Source organism: Gracilinanus agilis, chromosome 1 (genome assembly GCF_016433145.1).
Source record: "Gracilinanus agilis isolate LMUSP501 chromosome 1, AgileGrace, whole genome shotgun sequence".
Taxonomy (NCBI): Eukaryota; Metazoa; Chordata; class Mammalia; order Didelphimorphia; family Didelphidae; genus Gracilinanus; species Gracilinanus agilis.
Window position 1 is genome coordinate 727,214,009 of NC_058130.1, and position 19,069 is coordinate 727,233,077.

At 40.0% G+C, this 19,069-nt stretch overlaps 1 protein-coding gene across 1 annotated transcript in view; it reads left to right on the forward strand.

Moving 5' to 3' along the window:
* Positions 1-9,019: 9,019 nt before the first annotated feature.
* The window catches only part of PWWP3A (PWWP domain containing 3A, DNA repair factor), a 31,954-nt gene continuing 21,904 nt past the window's right edge, over positions 9,020-19,069 (forward strand). Inside the window, exons 1-5 of the mRNA XM_044658602.1 lie at positions 9,020-9,065; positions 10,798-10,909; positions 11,361-11,452; positions 12,972-13,042; positions 14,946-15,908. Of these exons, the coding sequence (XP_044514537.1) occupies positions 10,853-10,909; positions 11,361-11,452; positions 12,972-13,042; positions 14,946-15,908 (1,183 nt within the window). The 5' untranslated portion in view covers positions 9,020-9,065; positions 10,798-10,852. The remainder of the gene's footprint in view (positions 9,066-10,797; positions 10,910-11,360; positions 11,453-12,971; positions 13,043-14,945; positions 15,909-19,069) is intronic.

A 19,069-nucleotide genomic window follows, 5' to 3' on the forward strand; every position in this document is an offset into this window, starting at 1 on the left:
TTTTTTTTAAATCAATGACCTCCTTAGAGTATATTCCTAGCAGTGAAATCTCTGAGTCAAAGGATATGAACATTTTAGCCTCTTTCTTTGCATTCTTCCAAATTGCTTTCCCAAAGGATTGTTAGTTCACAGCCACATCAACAATGTATATTTAATACTGACTACCTTCCTCCAACACCTCCACCATTGACTATTCCCATTTTTCATCACATCTACAGTGATTTGATTGGTATTTCTCTTATTATTGGTGATTTGGAGCATGTATTCATATAATCCTAAATCTACTCTTATCCAGTCTAAACCCCCTAAGTTTCTTTAACCAATCTTCATATGGTAAGAACTTGAGGCCGGTAATAATGATAGCTGCTCTCTTGTGAATGTTTTTTTAACTTATCAATGTCCTTTCTATAAAAGGGATGAAGTTAACGTTAACGTAAGAAACTAGCTATTCACAAAAGATAAATTGAATTAGCTTAGTTTTTTTTTTCTTTTTCTCACAGCCCAGGAAAAAACCTAATTGCTCATGATCTCTGAGCTCCTACCGGCCATTGATTTATATTACCTTTGTATCCATTGCATTTATTTATCTGTACACATATCATTTCCTCCCAAAAGAATGGGAGGTTTTGGAAGGTGGAGCCTCATCTTTGTATCACAGATTCTCTTGGTTCACACACGCACCTATACAGTAATGGTATACGGTAATTCAGTGGATATTTTCAGGACATTATTGGCTCTGAGTTGAGCCCAAGGCATCTTGGGACTTTAAAAAAGCCAAAATCCATATTTGAACTTGCCGTGTCTTATGTCAAACAGAAATATAGGAGTGATCCCAAGAGACTGGGGAGTGAACATCGCTAGGTAGAGAAATCACTTCAACATTTCAGGGGAACTCAACTACGAAAAGGCAAGTGCATGGAAGTTTTGAGGAAACATCTTTGAGAGGACTAGTCTTCAGGAAAGTGAAAAGTTATTGTCGGGAACAATGTAAAAGACTCTGATATAGGACCTTGAAGAAAACTAACAAAACACAGTTGTAGATCACCTACATCTGGGAGAAGAACAAGGAACTCAGGGACGAGAGCAAAACAAATCCTTCCAGCAATTCTTTTTGAAATGCAGATAACAGTAGGCATTCTGCCCTGAAATGCCTAATAGTTAAAATGAAAGGCTTAAAAAAAAAATCAAAGACAAAACAGGATGGAAACACTGTGGGGCCTAATCCTTTCCTCTTTGTGAAGGCAAAACTCTAGCTGATTCCAACTGGAGTTTGGCTGGTCTAAAGGACAGGGGGCTAGGTCCCCATGGAGTGAAAGAGGATACCAAGCAGCCCACAACAATGGACAGATTCAAAGGGGGGAAACAAGCACACACACACACACAAAAAAAAAAATTGCATTGCTAGCTAGCTTGTCTTGTCAAAAACATTATTCTGTAAACTTGTGATCTTGGTAGAGAACATCAATCCCCTGAAACATACTGGGTGTGTACGGCCACAATTTCAATGGTGTGTTTTTGAAATGTGCTCTAATCACTATTTATGAATGCAACCTAGTGTTAACATTTTCAATGTTATGGATATTTATACAGCTAGACTTTTAGAGAAATAAAATAAAAATAGAGATCATTATATTGCCTGACTATTTTTCTTGATATTCAGCTGACAAACAATGTCATTTTTTGGCTGCGTTGAGACTAATGAGTGTTTGTCATACACCTTGCTTATTTTAACAAGTCCAAAGCATCTTAACAAACAAAGGTTTTATTGGGGTGCATCCTAACAGCCCCAAACAGTTTGTTACAGCTGAGAATGGCGGCTTTATCAAGCAACCATTTCCAAAAGAGGAATGCCTATTTTAATCTTTGTGGTGAAACAAACATTGTTGCATTATTTTTTTTCCCAGAGGTTTAACGGCCACATTTCCCCCCACAGTTTCTGCAGGTTAGCAATCAATCATAGAGGCTCCAGAAATCTTTCTTGTTGATCAGAAACTTTCTTTGCCAGGTGTCCCTGGCTACCCCATTCATTCATTTCCACGATAGAATGTAAGCTCTTTGGGAACAGGAATTACTTTATTCACTGTATCTGTATCCCTAGTGCCTAACACAGTGCCTGACTCATTCAGTTATTTATTCATTTATACACTTAGGCCTACAAGAAAATTAGAAAGCCTAGTGCAACCATCTCATTTTTCAGATAAGGAAACTGAGGTCAGGAGAGAAGCGGCTTTCCTTCTAAATGCATGCCAAAAGATGGGAGGTCCTGGGTTCAAATTTGGCCTCAAACACTTCCTAGCTGTGTGACCCTGGACAAGTCATTTAATCCCAATTGCCTGGCCCTTACCCCCTCTTCTGCCTAGTATTGTTAACTGGGAACAGACATAGAACTATTAAATAGTCAGAAAAACCACACTTTAATTAAGGAAAGGGGTTCAGTGCTTTCCTCAAGGCCTCCACACAGAGTTCTGAGACTCTGGTTGCTCTGGTCACTGACTCCTGGGAAAGCCAACCCAGCTAGATTGGACAATTCCAAGGAACAAAAGAATTAGAGGAACCTATATACCATTTGGGGGATCCAGACAGGGAAAGAGGATTGGTTGACATTACCAGAGCTACAAGGAAATGGGAGTGTTCAAACTACATAGACAGGATACAATTAAGCTTGGGAGAGGAGTCCTTGCTAGAGGCTAGGGTGTAAGGGAAGGGGCTATTTACAATGGATAAAAAAAGGAAGGTCCCAGCCCAAGTGTGGGTCTTCTGGGGAAAGAGTCTCTGATAAAATGGGGAAGACTACCTAAGACAAAAAGAGTACTTTAGCATTTGCTTAGCCCCATCTAACTGGGAATGTCATTTACCATAGGGTCTATTATTCAGTCTGAAACTGCTAGTCTGAGATTCCCTTCAGGGTGGATTCTCAGGGGAACAAGGACAAGCTTTGGGGTCTCCAACTTACAAGCTAATCCTAAAACTTGGGGTTCATCAGATCTTATTAGGCTACCAGTTTGGGGGTTTCTAGATTCCACATCAACGGTATCTATTCTAAGACAGAAGATGAGGGTTTAAAAAAATAAAGACAATGTATGCCAAAGGCCTATGAAACTAGAACATAGATTTTTTAAAATTAGTCCTATCGCCACTTTTTCTGTTTGTTTTTCATTATAGTCATTTCCAGATATTGTCCCACTCCCCTGTGGAAATCTCTCTTGTATAAAAGTTAAGCAAAACCAAAAGACATAAAGACAGGGTCTGACCATATGGGTAACATCTTGCATTGGTATTCCCCCACTTCACTCCTGGAAGGAGGGTATGTTTTCATTATCTCTTCTACAGGACAGAAATTGGTCATGTTGAAGAATCGACCCAGTACTTGCTTAAAGGCACATCTTTATTTTGCAGTTAAAAGGGGAAGAGACATTGGAAAACAAACAAACAGAGCATCAGTGATGTGAATGAGAAGCTCTTTCCCCAAGTTAGAGCATGGAGGAAGTTTTTACGATCTTTGGAGAAGACAAAAATCAATTGAGGGTAGTCCAAAGTTAGGAGATTAATGAAGGTATACAAGATGGAGAGATTTGAAGGAAAAATTGTATTGATATCTTTTGTTTTCGTATCACCTGCATTTTCTTACATGTCCCTTCCCCCACCCATCCCCACAGAGCTATCCTCAGGAACAAAGAACATGAGAGGAAAAAAACAGTTCGGCAAAACTAACCAATACATCAAACTCAACTGACAGTAAACACAATATTCTGCACCCATATTCCCCTGTCTCTGCAAAGAAGGAGGAGAGGTGCCTTTTCTTATCTCTTCTTTGGGACCAAGGTTGATCCAATTATACAATGTTTAGTTGTTTCTGTTGATTCCCTCTCCCTTCTTTGCACTGTCGTAGCTGTTGTATATGCTGGTTTTATATTGATATTAAATATATTTTTATTTTTTTATATGTCTCCTCATGCCTGGATGTAATTTAGAACCTTAGAGTTGTTTAGATGTTTATTTCCCTTATTATTGGTTATTAGAGCAATCTTTCATATGGCTGTTAATAGTTCTTTTGAGAATTAGGCATTGGGGATGCTGAGTGAAAGGATCCCTGCCCTTTAGGAGTTTATGCTGTAATGAGGGATAGAAAATGGACATACTTAATTTCTTTGTATATAACTGCATATATTAATTTTGTATTGATGCTGCATATTTATATATATATATAATGGAATGGGTGGGTAGGGCACTGGGTTTGAAGTCAGGAAGGCCTGAGTTCAAATTCAGTCTTAGACACTTGCCCACTTAACCTTGTCTGCCTCAGTTTCTTCATTTGTAAAAGGGATAATAATAGCACCTACCTCCCTGGATTGTTGGGAGAAGCAAATGAAGGAATAATTTTAAAGTGCTTAGCAATGCACCTTGCAGATAATAAGTGCTCTAGAAAGTTGGCAATCATCATTATTATTATTAGCACAATGCCTAGCACATTTCACAGATGCTTCAAAAATACTTATTCCCTCCCAAATTAAATGGAAACTCCACCACCAAGTAGGGATTGTTTCATAGTAAATTATTTGTTGATTGATACGCAAGGATATGCAAATATGATACAATGCAACCTTGGAGGTGACAAAATAAGCAGTTATAGGGAATCAGAAAAGCCTCAGAAGATGACTGCTCCAACCATGAGGGTTAATGAGGGGATACAAAACTCAGAGATTAATGAAAAGATACAAAGTCGAGCAGTGAGATTCAGTATGTGAGGCAAGGAAAGGTTTTTGGAATATTTTGAGAAAAGGGAAAAATGTTGAAAGATAATTGATTCCAGTGAGTTAAATAGGTCTTTCCCCATTGTCCTTGGTGAAGGTGGTCAGGCTTCTCTCAGAATCACCATTTCCCGTGGACCTTCGGGACAGTCATATCTAATCTACCCACAGCCTTCTACAATAACATCAAGCCTTCTAAAAACACAACAAAATATAAAAGCCTAAAAACTTCATTCCACAATCATTACAATTACTCAGACTTTACACTATAATTCATTTCTGTTTCTCCAAAAACCTGGTGACACACCAGAATACATATTTTCAAAAACACTTGTCCTATCTTTGAAGTTTCCTCTACATGGTACTTCTTCAGAGAAAGATTCAGAGTCAAATTAGTGACTCTCTCACACTTAAAATATTGTTAATGAAAGAGAGCTAGTGGTAAAGAGAGAGGTGGCAGTAGAAAGGAACTTAGATAATTAACTATCATTGGGGCTTTCTTCTCTGCTGAAATTAGGGCATGTACACCAAAAGTTGTTGGGTTTTTTTTTTTTTTTTTGCTTTTTTCTAGTGATTCCACTTAGGATTTACTCTATGTATGTCAAGATACCATCTGTGGATGCTACAACATGATGAGCTGGAAAAGGAACAAAGATGTATCTTGGTCTAGGCGCATGGAAATGTAAGCGACTCAGGCAGAGTGGGGGTTAGTGAAGTAAGTGCACCAGAGAATGTCTGAAAATGAAGTCGGAAATAGAAAGGGTTTCCTACATTATTTATTCCCCTTCCCTTCCTTTTATTTCACTTTGCTGAACCACAGACCAAACTGAAGGCTTGTTTTGTTTTGCAAAAGGTGCTTAAAGAAACTGTTAGATGGAGAACTGAAACTATCTTCCAAAATGATTGAAATTGGAACATCAAAATATTCTCCAAATGGAATCTGGACCAGTATTTCATTGCACTGGAGTCCCTAATTAGGCCACAAGAGGATGCAACCTGAAACCTTGACCTCACCTTGGCCTTGTTAGCAACATGTTCTAACCAACTGATTTAACAGGTTCAGACAGCCAATAATGTACTAGGTGTTGTACAGATGTAAAATGAAGATACAACCCTGCCTGGTGGTTTTAGCATCTGTGTTCACCAGCCAAAATTCAAAAGCATAGGAAAGGGTGATAACTCAACTATCTGTGTTCAGGGAAAAATGAGAATGGTATAATAGAAGAATGTCAAGAACAGCCTTCAGGGATGACACTAAGTTCCAAAAACCAGAAAGAGTCAAATAGTGGGAAGAGTCAGAGGACCTGTCTGACCTTCCCCTTAGGCTCCTTACCTGTAAAATAGAATCACAGAATTTGAGACTTGGAAGGTACCTCAGCAACCATCAAGTTTAAGATATTTACAAAAGGAATTCCCACTATAACAGACCCCACAAGAGGTCCATCCTCAGCTTACGGATCTCCAAGGAGAGAGAAGCCATCACCTCTTGAGGCAGCCCATTCCACTTTTGGACAGCTCCAGTTGGTAGAAATTTTTTCCTGAGATTAAGTCAAAATTGACCTCTTTGCTGCTTTCACAGATTGGTTTTAATTCTGACCTCTGGGACCAAACAGAATAAATCTAATCTCTCCTCCACATGACAGCTTTTCAAATACTTGAAGACTTTCCTTTTCAGTGCTAAACATCCCTAATTCTTTGAACAAATCCTTATAAGAAATGAGTTCAAGGTCTCTCCTCTCCTTGTCCTTTGCTCCAGCATATCTATCTTTTTTTTTGAGATCTGAGTGAGGACAGAGTACAGAAGGTACTATATAGAACACAGTAAGAAGATAGGATCTGATCATTTCTAGGGTACTTCCTCCAAATGGTATGTTGCTAAAGCTTCAAGGTTTCCACTAAATGTTAATCTAACTGCAATAATAATCTATGAATTGTGGAAAGAACTTGGAATCATAAAACCCGAGTTCAAATCTACATTCTACTTACTGAATGATCTTGAGGTAGAACAGAGGGAGGTCTCTTGTTTCCCAGCCTGGTTCTCTTGCCTTTAGTGAACTGCGCATTCTGCAGTTGCTGTGGAGAGCCGCTGAATTAGGGAAGTGATTCTTGGACACAGCCGCCTATGTTCATAAGATTTTAAAGCAGCATATTAGAAGGCATTTAATTCCCTCATTTATTGATGAGGAGATTGAGGTGCCAGAGGTTAAATAATTTAGACTACAAATCAGAATATCAGGGTTCTAAGCCTGGCTGTTACCTTTTTAACTTCCCTTCTCAAAATCTCTATTTCTTCATCTGTAAAATGAGGGGGTTGAACTAGATGTTCTCTCAAGTCCAAGTTCAATGTTAAATGTTTCAGATTTGAAGATCTTTGATCAAATTTTGCAGTTATAATGGAAGGAGCTCTAGATTTGGAGTTAGGGAACTTTGAGTCCCAGTTCTGACAATGATTGGTTGTGTCCCTCCCCCTCTCTGATCCTGTTTCCCCTTGGTAAAATAAGGCAATAGACTAGATGTGAAAGTCCCTTCTAGCTCTAAATCCTATCATGATCTTTCTGGGGAAGGGATGAGTAAAGTCATTATAAAATAGCTCCTGGGCTTTTGTTATTGTCAATGACATTTTTACCTTTTTAAAACATGTAACAAGATTATTTTTACCTTCCAAAGACAGCCCTGTTGTTCAGTCATGACCCACTCATCAATTCCATTTGAGGTTTTCTTAGCAAAGATACTAGAATAGTTTGCTATTTCCTTCTCTAGCTCATTTGACAGATGAGGAATGGAGGCAAAGAAGGTTAAGTGACTAGTCCAGAGTCATAAAGCTATTAAGCATCTGAGGCCAGATTTGAACTTGGGAAGATAAGTCTTCCTGACTCCAGACCTGGCATTCTATCCATTGAGCCACCTAGCTACAAAAGTCAGCCTTGAATGATCCCAAGTCCCAGCCCCTCTTCCCTACCTTAGAGATTTATTTATTTATTTATTTTCAAACCCCTGCCTTCCATCTTAGAATCAATACAAGGCAGAAGAGTGGAGAAATCTAGGCCCATGTTGTTGAACCCATGGCACAGGTGCTAGAGGGGGTTGCTCCCCTCCCCCTCTCCATTGAGCCTGAGGATATTTCTCACTATCACCCATCCTCAGCCTAGCAGCCCAAATGGGAACACTTCCTCCCTCTCCTGCCTGGGGGTGGGGGTGGGGCAGCTCACATGTGTTCTGAGGGTTGCAGTTTGGGCACTCAGTCTCTTAAAAGGTTTGCTATCACTGGTCTAGGCAAAGGGGATTAAATGATTTGCCCAGGGCCACACAGCTAGTAAGTGTCTGAGGTCGGATTTGAACCCAGGATCTCCCATCTCTAGGTCTGCCTCTCAATCCAGTGAGCCTCCTAGATGCCCTTTCCTAGAGATTTATCTTGAGGATTGATGTGGAGGGATAGGGAAGAAGGGGCCAAGAAGACTAAGGACTTATTGAGAGAATTGGACCAGATGACACTGAGGTGATATAAGTAGGTTTTTCTTAAAAATCCAATAAGAAATGCAAGTTGCATTTGAAAAATGGAGACTTGTGTCTTTTAGGAGCAAGTGAGTTACTCAGTCCCACTTAGACTGCCTCAAGTGGAAGTGAGGAGCCAGGGAGACCCCAAAGCCCATCTTCCCATCTTTGGTCAGAAAATCTGGGGTCAGTTCTCAGTTCTCTCATTGATTGATTGGAAATCAGAAAACCTGAGTTTGAATCTTGGTTCTGCCTCTTACTACCTACTACTATGACTTTTGCCAAGTCACAGTTACTTCTTTGGGCCCCAGTCTGCACATCTGTAAAATCTCAGGATTGGCCTAGATGACCTCTGAGGTCCTTTAATCTAAATTGATGAGAGGGCTGGGGATAAGAAATGAGAGATGAGAGAATAAGAGACTGCTGGGATATAGGAGAAAAGGAGACCAGGCAGATCAACTAACCCAGGTTCATAACATTTGCTAACAAAGAGAAAGGGGAGATAGACAGATAGACCTGGACAAAGAAGAAAGTGTTGTGGAGAGCAGTGAAGGGAGGGGCTCCCCCCAAACCAAGCAGGAAGGCAGTGAGAGCTGAAGCCCGGGTTCCCTTCTCCCCTCCCCGCAGTTACTCTAGATCCCGGAAGGGGGAGGGGAGAGGTCTCGCGCAGCAACTCCTGCATACCTCAGGGTCCCCGCCCCCTCCCCCCTAGCTGAGGGAAGGGCTCTAAGAGAAGGAAAGAGAAAGAAAAGCGAAAGAGAAGGTGGGGAGAGAAGAAAGAAGGGGAAGGATAAAGAAGGAGGGGGGAGGCAGGAAAGAAAGAGGGTAAGTTGGGAAGAGGACAGGCAGGTGGGAGGAGGTGAAAGGGAGAGAGGGAACTGGAGAAGGAGGAGAGGAAAGAGGCGAACGTAGAAGAAAGGCCAAGAGAAAGAAAGACTAGAGGCCACTGGAGGGAGGAGGGAGCGAGGAAGCGATGGGGGAGGGGAGGTGGATCCACGGCGAAGCTGGCGGGAAACCTAGAAGGCGGGGTGGGCGGAGGGGCGGGAGCAGTTCGACCCCTTCCCTACCCCCCTGCCGCGTGCAGTGGCCGCAAACGGCGGGTGAGCGCGCGCGTGCGCGCGCCCGGTCGAGCAGGGGCGCGCGGATCCCCGGGATCCTCGTCGTGTTTTAGGTGGGGAAGTGGGCAGAATGTGATGGCGTCTAATTGTGAACTTCAGTGACTGCCCTAACCCCTGGCACCGTCTGGTACGCTCCCGTTAGGAGAGGGAGGATTCTTTTCCCCAAAGCTTCTAGGATAGAGGAGGGGGCTGGAGGGAGTGGGGGTGGGGGCCGGAAGGGAGAGTGCGGGCGCGCGCCTTGCTCTCCTCCTAGCCCCGCCCTTTCCCTGGCCTCGCCCCTCTCTGGCCCTGCCCCTCCCAGGCCTAGATCCTTGCCGGCCCCGCCCCTGCGCTTCCCGCGCACATGAGGCCAGAGGCCCCCGGAATTTGGGGGAGGCCCAGGTACTGGAGGAATCCGGCGCTGCATCTCGGCCTGCTTCCTCCGCTCGGTGCCGGGCAGCCCACCGCGGTAAGAGGCTCCAAGAGTCGGGGCTGGCCTCCCTGGCCCCTCCCACGCCCGGGGACGCCGTGATCTCGACCGAGTTGCCCAACTAAGCTGTAGGAGAAGGCGGCCCCTTCCCCTCTGGGCATCTAGTGTAACCCCTTCCTGCAGATGGGGAAACTGAGGCCCAGATGGTAGGGGAACGAACAGGCAACGCCTCCGGTTCCCTCGTTTTGCAGACGAGGAAACCGAGGCCCAGAGAGGGAAAGTGACCGGAAGCTGCTTCTGTTAAACCGTGGAAGGAAGCAAGAGAAATTGTCCAAGTGGGAGGCTCCAGCCTCCCATTACGCGGAGAATGGGGTGCCGAATAACTGAACTTTAAAATTCCCATTTTAGGAAAAGAGGGGAAGTGGAAAATCCTTAAGTGAGTTTAAGCACCCGAAATGTAGCTTGACGTAAACATTTTTCTTCTCAGACTTTTGAGCTGGAAGCTGTAAACAAACATGTGTTTCCTACTTACATCCCCCCTTCCTTTTTTTTTTTTTTTTTTTTTTAATTTAACGAAAAGGGTCGTTTCATTTCCAGGCTTACCACAGTCAGGATTTCATGCTGAGACAATGAGTAGCAGTCTGCTGTTGTGAAAGTTTTGGTGAGATCTCAGTTAACGTGTGCCTTACTTTTAACTTGCTACTTATTGACTTGTTAGCCCCAAGTCGTGGAAGAGTAGAACCTTTGTGGATTTAGTGGGCGTTCTTGCAATGATGGCCCTGAAACTGTGAAGATGTCTTATTCAGAAGCCAGATCTCACTTTTTAAAAAATCTTAAATGAAGACAAAACCTACCTAGGTATCAAAAGCTGATTTGCTTTTCTAGTCTTAGCTTTTGTTATTGAGTATCTCAGTATAATTATCACAGGTTTGAGTATCCAATTGAAACAACTTTTGCCCTTGGCTACTATTTCACCATTAAACCAGAGCCAAAAAAGTCGTTACAAGCTTTGCTGTCACTTTTGTTGCAGGTTTATCCTCAGACCTTGAAGTAGTTCAACCCTACTCTCCACATGCATTTTCATCATGATGGATACTGAGTATGTCCTCTGCAGATGGGAAAAGCGTTTATGGCCAGCAAAGGTGACAAGCTGTTACTGTTTTCATAATTTTAAGAATTAAAGATGACTTTTTGGTGACACTTAATGTCTCCATCAGGTGTTTAAAAGGGTGCTTACAATTCAGTTTAGTAAAGTGATTGAGCTGTAAGTGTGCCCCCATGAAAACATTGGCATAAAGTTCTTACTGGCAAACTTGTCCCAAACAGCTTCAGGGCACCATTCCAAAATCTTGCATTTTGCATACATTTTTAAGTGAACTGAGACAGCTCTGTGAAGGCTCAGTGAGTTAGGATTATAATTCATGAGGAAATAGCCTTAAACAGTTTCTCAGGGACAGGCGGATAAGGATTTTTTTTTTCCTTCTTGCTGTATTTTTTGTTTCACGTGACCTTACCATAATCTCTGTTTTGGAGAACTATTTATCTTCTCAGAAACAGACAGATAACATTTGCTTTTTTTTTTTTTAAACTTAGGTTTTGCCCCAAACTGGAATCTCCAGAAGACAGCATATTCAGAAAAGGAAAGCAGCCTTTTTAGATGTTGAAATACTGAGTCTAGATAAAAAGTTAAGTATTGCTTCTTTTCCTGCAGGTGTGGCTTTTGTTTAAAATCTGATGTGGAAAAAAAAATCTTATGTCCCTTTTGCTAAAAATCACTGAAGAAAAAAAGGTCTGTTCTATACAGAAGGCCCTTTGTGTTATCCAGTGGAAAAACACTGGAGAAATCAAAGAAAAATTATCCATAGATAAAACTTAGCTAAAATAAATGATCTCTTGTCAATTTTGAAAGAAGTATGTTGATTTTCACAAATCTGTTTTGCCTGTTTAATCCCTCGAAAGGTTTAAATTTTATAAAACATGAAGTCACAGTTTAATGTTAAACGAGAAATTTTCACTTACAACGTAGCTTTAAATCATCAACTGCTATTTTTAAATATCCATTAATGGAAAAATGTAGTAATGATAGCTAATATTTATGTAATGCTTTAAGGTTTATAAAGCACTTTACATCTATTCTCATTTAAGAAATGAAAATATCCATATTGTATTAGACTGTGGAATGCATTTTGTTTCTGTTCAAACAAGGTTATAATCTAATCTCATAATTTGCAAGACTTTAGACAACAAAAATGGACATTTTTGTCTACAGTTTGAAAGCAGTGGAAAGCTGGGCTACTCCATCCTGGGGATAAACAGAGTTGCTTCTTAAAAACCGGGCTAAGCCAAACTGCTTTTGCTACTCTTTAAGCTCCCTAGCTTTGGAGCTCATATTTTCACCGAGAGGAGAGAGGGAAGAAATTGAGTACTGTTCTATTTCACACAGTTGTTTCATTGAAGCATTCTGAGATATTGTGTGTTGGGAAGAGGGCAGGATTTGGAGCCAGAGAACCTCAGTTCAAATCCTAGTTCTGTCTCCTGCTACCTGAGTGATTTTGGGTATGACTGTTAACCTCTCTGGGACTTAATTTCCTCCCGCATCTATAAATGAATTATAAGGTCCCTGCTAGGTAGACATCAGCCGGTGAGTGTCCATGATTCTGCTTCAAGTGGCACAGCCCTGATAAGCCCTAGTCAATTTCCCATTTATAACTTTATTCTTATGGAACACTTAGTTGCCGAAACATTTCACTTAAAGTCCTGCCCTTCATCTCAAACCAATTAATAACATTGAGTGGGATATACCTGTATTTTAGTTTAAAAGGAGGAAGCCCCAAACCTTTCCTTGTAGCTCCAGCTAGGCAATAAACAGATGATTTCTTTGTTAGCATCCTTTTCAGAAAAGGTGAACATATCACAGAAATTCTCTATAAAGAAATTATAAGTAAGATTTACCTCAGATAAACCAATTAGAATTTATTTGGCTCTGAAGTAAGGAGAGCTTTTCCTTTGTTAAAAGGTAGACCAGGAGTAAAGGTCTTTATATCTCATTATTGCTAGCTTCTGGCATTTAATTTTAGAGGGGGTTGTGAATTTTGATTTAAGGAAGAACATATGTTTTCATTTCCTCTCATTCCCCTCCCCCCCATTATTATTTGAAAATGTTCTCATGGTGATAGTGGGTAACATGACTTCTTGTCTCGGCAGAATTAAAGTGAAGAAGACAGAAATCAAGATTCTAGAGAAGTCTCAGATAGAAGAGATCGCATCAGAATTTAGTAAGAGGCTATGTTATGTTGACATGTAATTTTAATGAAATAAGAGATTCCTGTTTGGAAGAACTGTAAAAATTTGGTGCTTAAAACAAATTATTCACAGTCTTGCTTTTCCTGAACTCAAAGGAGAAGAGCCAAGGGTCCCTGCCCACCCCTTCCTTCCCATGCTTTTTCCTGGAGCCCAGCTTCAACTCTGCTCTAAGGAAGGTTGTTAGTGTGCCCAGTAATCAACCTCAGAGATCTCAGTGTGTGGGGGGCACACATGGTTGTCTTGTTCTATGTGCACGGCTTTCCTTTCGTGAAGAAAAGCTAGTCTTCCTCTTCTCTGTTCAGTCTACAGAAATCTAGGGCAGCTGCTGTGGGCTGAATCTCTCCTGGCCACTGCCCTTCAGGCTGGAGAATATGCCAGTGTTTTTTTAAGTATTTCCCCCCAAAAAATTCTTAGGTAAAAGATATAGCCTTGTTAAGATAACATACATAATGGGAGCATATAAATGTTAACAGCATAGTTTCTGAATTTATTAAGGAAAAACTTCCTAATTTACAAAGATAGAAAATAATAGTGGGAGATTTCAACATACCACTTAACTGTAAATCAGACAAAAGAAAGAAGTTAGACTCCAGGTTTTTAGTACTGAAACTGGATTTTATGGATACAGGATAATGAACTGGACATAAAAGAAAGGAAATACATGTTTTACAAAATACTCATGGGACATTTGTAAAAATTGATCATGTGATTCATGGTCACAAATCCTGTGGGTTAATTTGGGCAAGAAATTTTAAGCTATATTTATGGATCATAGTGCAATAAAAAATGGGTTGGAATATATGGCAAAGGCAGCAGCATATGGTATATAATTGGTTAGTCACCAGCATTGTTTATAAACTATTTGCAGAATGTAGTATTAGACACTGGGGGTAGTTAAAAAGAAAACAAAGTGCTCCCCTCCCCCACCCCCATGAGGCTCTAACAGTCTCATGGGGTAGAAGGTCATATGCACTGCATGGGAACGTATACAATAGCAACATGCTTACACAGATGTATCCTGCTTTAAGCAAATGCAGGTATGAAATCAGAATTTACACACAGACAAGTAAGGGATGATTATTCGTTTTGTAAAGGATGCTTTGTTTTGCTAGAATATTGAGCATTGGGCTTCTTTAAAAAGGAAACCACCTAGAAAATGGAGTTGTCTACTAAGATTCTGTTTACATATTTTTCTATGACATGGAGCAAGATATACTTCTATATAATAGATACTTATGTCTGTCATTAGCCCCAGAGTATCATCTCTGCAGGACTGTCATGCCCAGCATATTATTGGTAACTTGTATTTCTGGACAATTAAATATTATAACTAGGGGGAAATGTTTCTGATTCATATTTGAATCATTTTGTTAGTATAAATAGTATAATGTCTGTGTTTTAAAAAAACATAACAAAACTGACATTCGATGAAAGGACAGTCTAGATGACCTATAAGACTACTTCCTATTCTTAAGATTCTGATTCTCTTTTTTTTTAATGTGTTTAAATAGTCTTGGAAAGGACAAAATATTACCCATTCCCAAATCTTTTTATCAGTTTGCCCAAATAGTGAAAATAAATCATCAGCATAATTTCTATTCAGTTGGCAATAAGTATTTGAACACATTTTGTGGTTATCAGTTGTACTTTGAAGAAATTTCTATTTTTATCTAAACCAGATTGGTAATTTCTTTATTTAAAAATAAGGTTTGGATATGTCATCTCTAAACATTTGTGCTTTTAATTTTTTTTTATTACATTCAGCCTGTAGTTAAAATCAGCAGTTTTAACCATCGCTACATGATGGACATCATAGGAATGTGCTGAATGTTTACAGTAAAAATTTAACAATGTTGATTATCTTATATTTTTTAGTTACCCAAGTTGCAATAAATACTCCCGTTACGGAAGAACTAATTTACAGACGATCACTTAAAGCTGCGATGGATATTTTGGATCAGAAAGCAGATGCCAGTCAAATAAATTCTTTGGGCAAAAGACTAACTACTCCCCAACTTCACAAAGTAAAACAGAAGAGACCTGAACATGCTGTCTCTGAATCTGACTCGTCACCTTTTGTCTGTGAAGAAGTAATAGGAGGCTCTGGGCCCTTTAAGAAAGAAAATGTACCACAGAGACTGTCCAGTTCTCCCACTGAAGAAAATAAATGCAAAAAGGGTCTAAAAAGGTCTAATAGAATTCATGGCAACAAAACAGAGCCTTTGGCATCTCCAATTAGAAATATTTTCGACACTCAAAAGCCACAGCCTAAAAATTGTGAGATTTTGAAGTCACAATCCAAAACTTGGAATAACCGGAAACAAAAGAAAGATGATTCATCACAAAACTCACAATTCAACCTTACGAAGAAACTCAAAGTAAAGGAGACTGGGGAAAAAGGCAGGAAGAAGCCAAGGACCTCAAATAGTAATTCATCACTTTGTGAAGCCAAAAAAGATGGTGATAGAAGTCCTGAAATTGGAGAAATCAGTCCGGTTTTGTCAACTAGTAATTCAGTCCTATTGATAGCTTTGGAAGAAAAAGCAAGGAATCCTGTCCAAAAAGCATTGGACTTTTCTACTAATTGTTCTTTTGTGGAATCGGAGTGTGGAAATGAACATGAGAAAATGCCTTCACAGAAGTACTGCAAAGTTTTAGATGGCATTAAACAATCAGCAGTTTTTGAATGCCGTTGTGTGGAGCCAGAAGGGACAGGTCTGTGCAACAGTGGATCTCACACTCCCCTGGGTGTCTCTAATTGCAGCTTGGATTACCCAGGCTATGTTGCACCTAAAACAAGAATCCTTAAGCTTCCAGATTTTAAGGAAGACGAAGAAGGTAAAAAGTTTATGACTGGGGAAGTTTGACTTAAAAATGTGATTGCAAATAGTTCATAATTTCTTTCGGTAGATCTGTACCTGTGGGGCAAGGTGGGTGGGCACCAGAAACTGTTATATCTAATCCCCATTCATTTTAGAAATTTGCACCATTAATTTTAGCCATTAAAAGTGGCCCAGTGTTTATTTTTATTCTTTTACTCTTTATTATGATGTCCTTAGTTAATGGGATATGTTGCTTCTACTTTGAAATACAATATTTTCCCAATACTCTTTTGGGGGAAGTACCTTGATGTGATTTAAAAGGGAAGAAGGGGGAAATCCAAGATTTATTGATTGCATGCTTTGTGATTAGATGTTATACTTAATAGTCATTATGTAGCATTTATCATATTTAGAATTGTTTCTTTCCCTTACCATTAGTGAACGTGACTTTTTTTTTTAATTCGGCTAAGCATAACAGGGACCTGAGGTGTGATTTACCCACTTCTTAAAAGGTGATCATTTTTGAATAGTAGTTTCAGGTGTGGATTGGGTTCTGTGATGCTGTGGCTGTCTTGGTTTAAGTAAGCGTCCTCATCTTGAAGCTAGGGATAACAGTGATAACACCTGACTGTATTGTTAAGGGCTTCTGGAGGGTGGAGTGGGGGGAATACTATTTAATAGTCTATCTTTGTTGAACTATTTATAGACAAAAATGGGCCTCATTTTCCTCATCTGTAAAATGAAAGGGTCAGACTAGGTGATTTCTGATTATGCTGCTTTCTAGCTCTTCTCTTTTGAACCAATGTTTTTCAACCCAGACTATACTGTAGACCTGTAACGATATCTACATTTTCTATTCTGGGCTGTTCTCCAACATAATGAGGAAACATGATATAGTAGAGGCAGAGAGGGGAATTTGGAGTCATAGGATTTGAATTTAAGTCTTTGCTCTCCCATTCACTCTCTGTAAGTTTGGGTAAACCATTTAACCCCTCTGGGCCTCCATTTTCTCCTTTTTTAAAAATAGGGGGTTTTTGACTAGGAGATCCTGAAGGTCCTTCCTATGATCCATTTGTACTTCTTATATGGTTGCTCAGGGAAGAGCTGATCAGAGTATTAGGAGGCAAGTTTTTAAGTGTGTAGATTTTGAAAAGTAGAATTTTTTTTTACAATATTTTATAGACTGGGAAACATTTGCCATTTACTGGCATTTAAGAGGTGTTGCTCTAGATCACTGGTGTCAAGTTCAATAGAAATGGGAGCCATTAATCCATACAGAAGAATCCCTGCAGGCTGCATATTGGCTTAATTTTAAAATGTAATGTTTTCGATGTTTTATTGTATTTTTATTTATTTTATTAGATATTTCCCAGTTACATTTTAATCTGGTTGGGGCAGCTCTCAGAGCCTTGTGTTTGACATCTCTGACCTAGGTAATACACTTACAAATTGGAGGGGCATCTTCTGTTTTCATTCATTTTGCCATTTTCCAAAGAGAGTCACAGTAGCATAACCCTCTGGTTGCATATTGCTTTTTAGGCAAGCCTTTTGGAACTTCGTGTATTAGAGCTGGAATGGACCTCATAGGTCTTCTAGCACATCTCTCATATTATACAGGAAGAAAATTAAGCCAGGGAAGTTGTGACTTGCCCAATGTCACACAGTTTGTAAGCATTATAGGTGGAATTTGAACCCCAAACCTCTGATTCCAGAGTCATGCTATTTTCACTACAGCAAAGAGTACCAGAGATATTAAGTAGGTAAATCACACCCTGACCAAAGTTATTTTCTCACATAAATCATTACAGACACATACTATTTAAAGTTCATGCATTGATTCTTGGGAAATATGGCTTTAGGTGAAATAAACTTAGGAGACTTAGATTTGTAGCATAGCAGTGCATTTCTGGAGATCCAAAATTCATATTCTAAAAATTTTAATGTCTTTATAGACACTTGAGAACAGTTGGGCCATGTGGGTTGGGCATATCTGAATACAATAAATAGACCTGAGAGAAGATCTAGTATGTGAAATTATCAGAAGCACCCATGAGATTTGTGACTAGCAGCCAACAGAATTAGGGAGTGACTGAATCAACGATAAGAAACAAATAATCTAGCACCATCTTGGAAAGGGGGATATCTTTTCCTCTCCAGAAATTCCCTCACCTCTCTTTTATGATTATCTAGGATGAAAATTGTCAGATGATTTCGACATCATTTTGGGCAGTGTAGCTTCTCAAAAAAATCTGTTTCTCACATCTGGGGAGGATTTTCTTGGCCTCCCCAGAGGAAAGAACAGTGGGAAATGAGATGTAGCACAGTAGAGTAGAACAAGCCCTGACTCTTGAGCCAGGAGACTTGGGTACAAATACTGCCTCTGACCCTTACCTGTCACCTCCTGGGGCTTCAGTTTCTTCATCAGTAAAATAAGGTGTTTGGACTTGCTGATCCTTGAGGTCCCTTCTGAACTGATGTCTGTAATTCCATCAAAAGTAACGAGCCTTAGGGTCATGTGTTAAAGGGAGCAGATAATTGATTAGAGTTTAGGAGCCAAATTTCCCTACTTTGAGAAGAGAAGAATTAGAGTGGCCAGTGGCTTTGAACTTGTGGGCGTTGAACTACAAAGTTTTTTAAATCTCAAGATTTTTTTCTGTTTCATGTTCCCAGAAAAATTAGGCGAAGCAGTTCATATAATAGCTTTTATGTTATGAATGGGGCTGCTACTGATAAGACCATGACTAAGAGTCTAAAATAAATGCTGAACATCTCTCCAAAAGTCTAAATTGGGTTCCCACATTGAGCTAGATTTGCCTCTTAAGAATCAGCTGACAGCGGCGCTCAGGAAAAACACTAGGGTTGGATTTATCTAGAACTGGGAGTCATATGTATAATTCGGGTCTATGGCATGGTAAGGTAGGCCTTTAGTTAGCATGTATAAATGTGAAATACTGGTGAAGACAATTGTGGAAGGTGTGTCTAGACTAGTTATGACTTGATTTATGTCCTGCTTTATTATGAATAGAACATGCTGGACTTAGGAAGGTCAAGTTCCACCACAGACATTAGCCCATGACCATAGTGAAGTCATTTAAGAATGCCGAGCCTCAGTTTCCCCAGTTGACCTTTAGATATTTTGAACTGGATGCCTTGTAGATAACTTGTTTCTAAAAGAGA